Consider the following 9,565-nt stretch of genomic DNA (forward strand, 5'->3'; position numbering starts at 1 on the left):
CATCTCCATAAATTACAGCAATATTTTCTATACAGTGCAGAAACAGAAAAGATTAGTTCATCTTGAGTCTTCAAATTTCGATTCATTCATTCAGATTTGCATTATGGCTGCATCACCATCTCGGTTGTGCATTATTTACTAGTAATGCAATGGTCCATCTTCAATTATTCCTAATATATATTTTACAGCATACTTTACCCTTAGGTTGTGTGGCCACCAAATATTTTTTTGGTTGTTTTGTTATATTATACCAGAGGCAAGGTTTTATTGTTTATTTTCCCTCCAGTTTTTGTTGTTAATGAGTGTCCTGAAAAATTTGAATTGCCTTATGAGCTTTAAAGCATGTACACTCACTGGCCACTTTATTAGGTATACCTGTACAACTGCTTGTTAACACAAATTTCTAATCAGCCAATCAAATGTCAAGACGATCTGCTGCAGTTCAAACCAAGCATTAGAATGGGGAAAAAAGGGGATTTAAGTGACTTTGAACGTGGCATGGTTGTTGGTGGCAGACGGGCTGGTGTGAGTATTTCAGAAACTGCTGATCTACTGGGATTTTCACGCACAACCATCTCTAGGGTTTACAGAGAATGGTCCAAAAAAAGAGGAAAAATCCAGTAGTGGAAGATCTATGGGTGCAAATGCCTTGTTGATGCAAGAAGTCAGAGGAGATTGGCCAGACTGGTTCCAGCTGATAGTAAGGCAACAGTAACTCAAATAAGCATTTGTTACAACCGAGGTCTGCAGAAGAGCATCTCTGAACACACAACACGTCCAACCTTGAGGAGGACCAGGTTTGATCCTTGTTAAGTCTTTCCCCTCTGTGCCCTGCTCTCAGCTGTTAGTCCTTGTAATCAGCGCCAGCGCTGATCACAAGACACCTGTTCTTGCTTTACTCTTATTGGCGTCCTTATATCTCCCTTCTCTTTCACACCCTTCTCTTTTTACCCAAAGTCTACCTTGCTCAAACTTACCTCCTTTCATCTGCTTTCATCTGTCACTGTGCCCAGACCGTCAGCGCCTGGAAGTCAAGAGTTCTCCGCATCGCAGTGGTGGGCTGACAGAATCCTCCGATCTTCTTCTCCCTCTTGGCCGAGCGGGTGGCCTTTTTGGATTATTTAAGAAGACACAGCTCTGTGTTCGACTTTTTTTGAATGACAGACTGCCTTTTTTGACTTTCTGATCCTATAAATCCTGTTAACCTGCTATTTTTTGTCCTACGTTCTGTCCATAACACGAATGGGCTACAGCAGCAGAAGGGTACCACTCCTGTCAAGAACAAGAAGATCAGGAAACTGAGGCTACAATTCACACAGGCTCACCAAAATTGGACAATCGAAGACTGGAAAAACAATGCCTGGTCTGATGAGTCTCGATTTTTGTTGTGACAATCAGATGGTAGGGTCAGAATTTGACATCATCAACATGAAAGCATGGATCCATCCTGCTTTGTATCAACAGTTCAGGCTGCTGGTAGTGTAATTGTGTGGGGGACATTTTCTTGGCACACTTTGAGCTCATTAGTATCAATTGAGCATCGTGTCAACGCCACAGCCTACCTGAGTATTGTTGCTGATCATGTCCATCCCTTTATGACCACAGTGTACCCATCTTCTGATGGCTACTTTTTTCAATTCAATTAATTTTTATTCGACTGCCAGCAGGATAGCACGCCAACATGAAGAGCAAATCATCTCAGACTGGTTTCTTGAACATGACAATGAGTTCACTGTACTCAAATGACCTCCACAGTCACCAGTTCCTAATCCAATATAGCACCATTGGTATGTGAGATTTGCATCATGGATGTGCTGCCGACAAATCTGCAGCAACTGCGTGATGCTATCATGTCAACATGGAGCAAAATCTCTGAGGAATATTTCCAGTACCTTGTTGAATCTATGCCATGAAGGATTAGGGCAGTTCTGAAGGCAAAAGTGGGTCCAACCTGATACTAGAAAGATGTACCTAATAAAGTGGCCGGTGAGTGTATTTCACAGTGCTCAGTGTTTGTTTTCATGATCCTAGAGCTCAACAAGTAAACGCAAAGCATCCTACTCTCAACAGGAAAAAAAAAATCACTGGACCACAGAAGAGCTTTAAAGCGCTCACATATGGATTATTATCAGGTGCCTAAAACATCTTTGTTGAGAACAGAAAGTAAGGTAGTTCATACCTTATAGGCAGGGCAAGATGAAATCTGTAGACATTCTATTGCTATTTCTGTGCATAATTTTGTAAAACATTTGTGGATTTATTAGAAATGATTTTAGGAATACAGTAACTAAAAACTTTAAACATTAAAAATAATAACTGTTAAACTTGTATTTAAGGTTTACAATGCAAATCTAATTAGATCTACTTGTTTGGTAAGCAAAACAAGTCTCCCATGATATATATCTTGCCAAACTGTATTGTAAAATAAGTAATATAAACATTTGCATATTACTTAATATCATTACAGAAATAAAAAAACTGATTGAATGTTAAGCTCAAAAATCTAAAGATTTCTGCATGCACAGATTTTTGTCTCTCAGAGTTTTTCATAATTTTTTGTCCAGAAAAAAGCTAATTACAAATACTCAAAAAACAATTAAACACTGAGTAATTAAATCAATTTTACTAAAAGTCTTCCCATCTCTGACAGGATCACCAGCGTTCAGCTGTGTGTCTGTGAAGAGTCATCAGTCTATGGATCCACCGCTACGTTTTAATGATGGAAACACACCATCTGACTACAGGAACAGGTAATATATTTCTTATACACATATGGTATCCACATTTTATTTACATTGTTATAACAGGGCTGGACATTTCTAAGAGTCTAATTGTGCGCTGTTCATACATTAGCTTGTTGTTATAGGATACAGCTTAGCATTTCGGCTGTGTGTGAGAATCGTGTTATTGATGACCTGAAGGCATTGTTTTTGAATGCTTTGTCACAGTTTAATCAACTTCAAGAGAACAGGATCATCAGCTTCTAGTTGTGTGTCTGCGAAGAGTCATCAGTCTATGGATCCACCACTACACTTTAATAATGGAAACACTACATCTGACTACAGATACAGGTATTATCTTTTATCTGTTATAACAGGGCTGGACATTTATAAGAAACAAATCGTATGATGTTTAGAGACCGAGTGGTTCATGTTCATGTTCTCCAACTCCATTGTTGATGCGGCTGTGGGGAGTTGTGGCTATCAGGCCTGTGGTGCTCGTCATGCCGGCACTGGAGGTAAGGGATGCCGTCAAGTTGAAGAAGCAGTTCTAGGCAGCCTAGGTTGACCTGTAGGATTTCTGAGGCAGATGATGATGATGATGATGATGATGATGATGGGTATCAATAGGCCAAGCGTGCTACAGCCCAGGTGGTTGCGGAAGCAAAAACTCAGGCCTGGGAAGAGTTTGGGGAGACCATGGAGGAAGACTATCAGTCGACCTCAAAGAGATTCTGGCAAACCGTCTGGTGCCTCAGGAAGGGGAAGCTATTCTACACCGACACTGGAAGTCTGGAGCTGTTGACCTTGAATGGGGATGTTGTCAAACGATGGAAGGAATACTTTGCGAATCTCCTTAATCTCAGTGACATGTCTTCCATTGAGGAAGCAGAGAGTGGGGATGCAGGGATGGACTCACCCATCATCCAAGCTAAAGTCACTAAGGTAGATTGCAGTACCATGTGCATCTCAAGTCTCTGGATATTGTGGGGCTGTCTTGGCTGACACTCCTCTACAACACCGCATGGATGTCCGGAACAGTACCTCTGGACTGGGCAACTGGAGTGGTGGTTCTCATTTTTAAGAAGGGGGCCCGAGGGTGTGTTCCAACTATAGGGGGAATCACACTCCTCAGCCTCACATGTGTTTAATGGACTTGGAGAAGGCATGTGACCATGTCCCTTGTGGCATTCTGTGGAGGGTGCTCTGGGAGTCTGGGATCAGAGGCAATCTGTTAAGGGCTGTTCGGTTCCTGTATGAACACAGCAGGAGTTTTGTTTGCATTGCTGGGAATAAGTCAGGTTTGTTCCTGGTGTATGTTGGACTCCAGCAGGGCTGCCCTTTGTCACCGGTTCTGTTCATTCTTTTAATTGACAGGCTGGTTGGTGCAGCAGCAGTAATGCACTTGATGTACCGGTTCATTGTGGTAAAAAAAGGAGCCGAAAAGCAAAGCTCTCGATTTACTGGTCAATCTAATTTCCTAAGCTCACCTATGGTCATGACTGAAAGAACAAGGTCTTGGATACAAGCGGTTGATGAGTTTCTTCCTGAATGATTTCCTTTGCAAGGTGGCAGGCAGGGCACACCCTCAGGGATAGGCTGAGGATGTCTGTCACCAGGGAGGAGCTTGGAGCAGAGCCGCTGCTCCTCCACATCGAGAGAAACCAGCTGAGGTGGCTCGGTCATCTGATTCGGCACAATTTTTTTGTTGATCTCTTACTCTCAACTCTGATCTCATTGATGATCTTGAGTTATTTTCTATTTTCTAATGTTTGCAAATCAGACAGTGTTGCGGGCATTTGTTTCTAGTGTAGACATGCAGTGTTTATCTTCCTGTCACTGAACCATCATGCAGTTTTCAACCCAGGCTCATTCTGAAAACGTACCTGCACGGACGTTTCTGGAGACCGCGAAATACGTCCCGGCAGCACGTTTTTGTTTTCGCGAATCCGCCAGAGGTCGCCGTGTACGCTTTTCGAGATCTCAAATTTCCCTCGCAAGTGCCATTCACGCCTGCTGTTCTCGCGTAAACCCACCAGAGGCCGCTGTCGACTCACTGTTGGACAGACTTTCTGAATGATCGGCTGACCCACCCTCCCCCTTCCCTAAACCTAAACAATTTCATCGATTGACCCATCACTTATGCAACCCATCACTTATATCCATACACACATACACTACGGACAATTTAACCTTCCCAATTCACCTGTACCACATGTGTTTGGACTTGTGGAGGGAAATCAGAGCACCCGGAGGTAACCTAGCGAACATGGGGAGAACATGCACAGAACTCCACACAAAAATGCCAACTGACCCAGCGACCTTCTTGCTGTGAGGCAAACGTGCTACCCACTACGTCACCGTTCAGCCCCAAATATTTCATGAATGAGTATAATTATGTTTAATACTACCTGTCATAGGCTAGTATAAGATTCTGGCGGTATGATCACGGTTTCATGGTTTGACGATATTGTGATTTCAAATATTTTGGAGCAGTAAACATGTCAGGCTAATTAATTCAAGGTAATCATTGACTTCTGTTGTCTTCATTAGTTTCTAAAACAGATTTCTTTACAATTTAAAACAACATTTTTGGATATCTTTTCGGCTTGAGATACCGTTGTCCTAAAAAAAACCCAACAACAACAAGAACAAAAACGTAAATAAAGAATATACCTTGAAAACGGTTACCGTCCCATGCCTACTACCTGTATATGAAGTATGTTTTATCGAGCTCTATGTCTACTCTCTCACAGTCCAGCACAGCTCACGATAACAAGATCACCAGCTTCAAGTTGTCTATCTGTGAAGAGTCATCAGTCTATGGATCCACCGCTACGTTTTAATGATGGAAACACTATATCCGACTACAGATACAGGTAATATATTTAATATCTGTTATAACAGGGCTGGACATTTCTAAGAGTCTAATTGTGCGCTGTTCATACATTAGCTGTTGGTATTGGAGACAGCTTAGCATTTCGGCTGTGTGTGAGAGTCGTGTTATTGATGACCTGAAGGCATTGTTTTTGAATGCTTTGTCACAGTTTAATCAACTTCGTAAGAACAGGATCATCAGCTTCTAGTTGTGTGTCTGCGAAGAGTCATCAGTCTATGGATCCACCACTACACTTTAATAATGGAAACACTACATCTGACTACAGATACAGGTAATAAATGTTTAATTAGTTTACATTGTTGAATATGGCAGGACATTTATTAGAGTCATTAACTTTGAATAGTGGTTACCACTTTGCATTTCTACCTTATGTGGGGGTCCTGTGTTATTTATGAGGCATTATGTTTGAATATTATAAATTCTCCTTTATAGAGCTGTGTATCAGTCTATGGATCCACCACTACATGTTAATGGTGTAAAAAACACTTCATCTAACTACAGATGCAGGTAATATTTTAATGGTGTTATGTATACTATGCATATTCTGTATACAGTGCATCCGGAAAGTATTCACTGCGCTTCACTTTTTCCACATGTTTATGTTACAGCCTTATTCCAAAATGGATTAAATTAATTTATTTCCTCAACATTCTACACACAATACCCCATAATGACAATGTCAAAATAGATTTTCTGAAATTGTAGCAAATTTATTAAAAAATAAAAAAGCTGAAAAATCACAAGTACAGAAGTATTGACAGCCTTTGCTGTGAAGCTCTAATTTGAGCTAAGGTACATTCTGTTTCCATTCCATCCATTCTGTCAGGCTGGATGGGAGTGCACTGTATGTATATATTCTAGTGTATAAATGCATGAATGAATGTGATTTATTCAGTCATTAAAATAATGTGCATAATTCTGCAAAGTCTTTATGCTCAGTTTTCTGATAGGATGTCTACACAGGAGACTTTTATGTTTTAAAGAATATGTGATTTATTTGATATGTGTTTGCACTACTTTAAAAAACAATAAATAATGCATAATGTTCATAATAAATGCAGCCACTTTAGCTTATCATGTGTTGTGATTTCAATCAGTTTAGATCAGCTTTCACTAGATTAAAGGTGTGTATGATGTACATTATGTGTTCAGCACAATCATACATTTTGTCTTTCCCCAGTTGTTGTTTTTATGAATATTTCATACTATGTAATACTACACGTTCAAACTGAATGCAACAATTTGCAGAATAAAGAATGTATGAATATTTAAATTAAGTATTTCAGACTTCTTGAACAATATTGTGATTTTTAAATGTGTATTATAAGAAAATGAAATTGTTTTTGGCCCTGATTATACAGTTGAAGTCAGAATTATTAGCCCCCTTTGATTTCTTTTTTAAATATTTCCCAAATGATGTTTAACAGAGCAAGGAAATTTTCACAGTATGTCTGATAATATTTTTTCTTCTGGAGAAAGTCTTATACGTTTAATTTTGGGTAGAATAAAAGCAGTTTTGAATTTTTTAAAAACTATTTTAAGATCAAAATTATTAGCCCCTTTAAGCTATTTTTTTTTCCGATAGTCTACAGAACAAACCATCGTTATACAATAACTTGCCTAATTACCCTAACCTGCCTAGTTACGCTAATTAACCTAGTTAAGCCTTTAAATGTCACTTTAAGCTGTATAGAAGTGTCTTGAAAAATATCTAGTCAAATATTATTTACTGTCATCATGACAAAGAGAAAATAAATCAGTTATGAGAAATGAGTTATTAAAACTATTATGTTTAGAAATGTGTTGAAAAAAAATCTTCTCTCCGTTAAACAGAAATTGGGGAAAAAATAAACAGGGGGGCTAATAATTCAGGGGGGCTAATAATGCTGACTTCAACTGTATGTGCAATTTTTTTAATAGGGACCATTTAAAGTTTTGCCACAGCATCTCAATTGGGTTTAAGGCATGGTAAATAATTGAAAGAACTGTCTTGACTAAAGGAGTGATCATTTGTAAATATTTTATTTTGCAGCCATGAAATCCTCAACATATTTAGATCAAATCTAAAGAATAAGTTCCGGTGTCTGTATGAGGGAGCAACGGAACAAGGTAACCCAACACTCCTGAATGAGATCTACACAGAGCTCTACATCACAGAGAGTGAGAGTGGAGAGATCAGTAATGAGCATGAGGTGAGACAGATTGAGACACAATCCAGGAGATCAACAACAGAGGACACACCGATCAAATGCAGAGACATCTTTACACCTTTACCTGGACAAGACAAAGCCATCAGGACTGTGCTGACGAAGGGAGTTGCTGGCATTGGAAAAACCGTCTCTGTGCAGAAGTTCATCCTGGACTGGGCTGAAGAGAAGGAGAATCAGGACGTCCAGCTCATATTTCCACTTCCTTTCAGAGAGATCAATCTGATGAAGGACAAAACACTCAGTCTGTCAGATCTCCTGCATGTCTTTTTCCCTCAAACTAAAGACTTTGACATTTTTAGTGACAAATACAAAATATTGTTCATCTTTGATGGTCTGGACGAGTGTCGTCTTCCCTTAAATTTCAAAATCAATGAGACTCTACAACATGTGACCAAAACATCATCAGTGGACGTGCTGCTGACGAACCTGATTATGGGGAATCTGCTTCCCTCTGCTCTCATCTGGATCACCTCCAGACCAGCAGCAGCAGATCTCGTCCCCTCTGAGTGTGTCCATCGAGTGACAGAGGTACGAGGCTTCAATGACCCTCAGAAGGAGGAATACTTCAGGAAGAGAATCAGTGATCATAGTCTGGCCAATACAATCATCTCACACCTGAAGTCCTCCAGGAGCCTCTACATCATGTGCCACATCCCAGTGTTCTGCTGGATCTCAGCCACTGTTCTGGAGAAGATGTTGAGTGAAGCAGAGACTACAGAGATCCCCAAGACTCTCACTCAGATGTACACACACTTCCTGATGACACAGATCAACACCAAAGACATGAAGTATACTGGAAAAAAAGACAAAGACATGATCTTCAAACTGGGGAAACTGGCGTATGAGCAGCTGGAAAGAGGCAATGTGATCTTCTATGAGGAAGACCTGAGAGAGTGTGGCATTGATGTGGCAGAAGCTTCAGTTTACTCAGGATTGTGCACTCGGATCTTCAGAGAGGAGTTTGGCTTGTATCAGGGGAAAGTCTTCAGCTTTGTTCATCTGAGCATTCAGGAACATCTAGCAGCTCTATATGTGCACCTCTCCTTCACAAACCACAACAGAAATGTGTTTGAACCAATTACTAAACAAAGTTTGCACTCCATGATTAGGGACTGGTTTAAACCCAAGCCATCAAAACAAGTTTCAATATCCGAGCTGCATCAGAGAGCTGTAGATGAGGCTCTACAGGGTAAAAATGGAGACCTGGACCTTTTCCTTCGGTTTCTTCTGGGATTGTCAGTCGAAAATAATCAGATTCTCCTACAAGGGCTAACAAAACTGACAAGATGCTGCTCAGACAGCATGGAAACAGCTGATTACATCAAGAAGAAGATCAGGACCACTCACTCTCCAGAGAAATTTATTAATTTGTTTCACTGTCTGAATGAACTGGGGGATCATTCACTAGTGAAGGAAGTAACGCAGTATCTGAGATCTGGAACAATAAAAGAGTCCAAACTCTCTTCTTCCCATTGGTCAGCTGTAGCTTTTGTGCTTCTGACTTCAGAGGAGGAGCTGAATGAATTTGATTTCAAGACGTTTGTTGAAGGAAACAATAAAGCTGAAAATTTGCACGTTTTTAAGAAACTTGTGCCAGTGATTAAAGAGGTCAGATTAGTTCAGTAAGTATCAAATAGAACATTCACATCAATGTTAAAACTCAAAGAAACAAGCTTGTAAATTGTAAATCTTCATTGGTAATAAGACATCTAGATTTTAGGTGTCAATGTAGTTCT

The 9,565-nt window shown here is 40.0% G+C and overlaps 1 protein-coding gene across 1 annotated transcript in view; it reads left to right on the forward strand.

The window, feature by feature from the left end:
* Positions 1-2,694: 2,694 nt before the first annotated feature.
* si:ch211-181d7.1 (NACHT, LRR and PYD domains-containing protein 3) overlaps positions 2,695-9,565 on the forward strand; it is a 16,074-nt gene continuing 9,203 nt past the window's right edge. Inside the window, exons 1-6 of the mRNA XM_056474054.1 lie at positions 2,695-2,750; positions 2,949-3,071; positions 5,477-5,599; positions 5,768-5,890; positions 6,052-6,126; positions 7,652-9,451. Of these exons, the coding sequence (XP_056330029.1) occupies positions 2,695-2,750; positions 2,949-3,071; positions 5,477-5,599; positions 5,768-5,890; positions 6,052-6,126; positions 7,652-9,451 (2,300 nt within the window). The remainder of the gene's footprint in view (positions 2,751-2,948; positions 3,072-5,476; positions 5,600-5,767; positions 5,891-6,051; positions 6,127-7,651; positions 9,452-9,565) is intronic.

Source organism: Danio aesculapii, chromosome 15 (assembly GCF_903798145.1).
Source record: "Danio aesculapii chromosome 15, fDanAes4.1, whole genome shotgun sequence".
In the NCBI taxonomy this organism is placed as follows: Eukaryota; Metazoa; Chordata; class Actinopteri; order Cypriniformes; family Danionidae; genus Danio; species Danio aesculapii.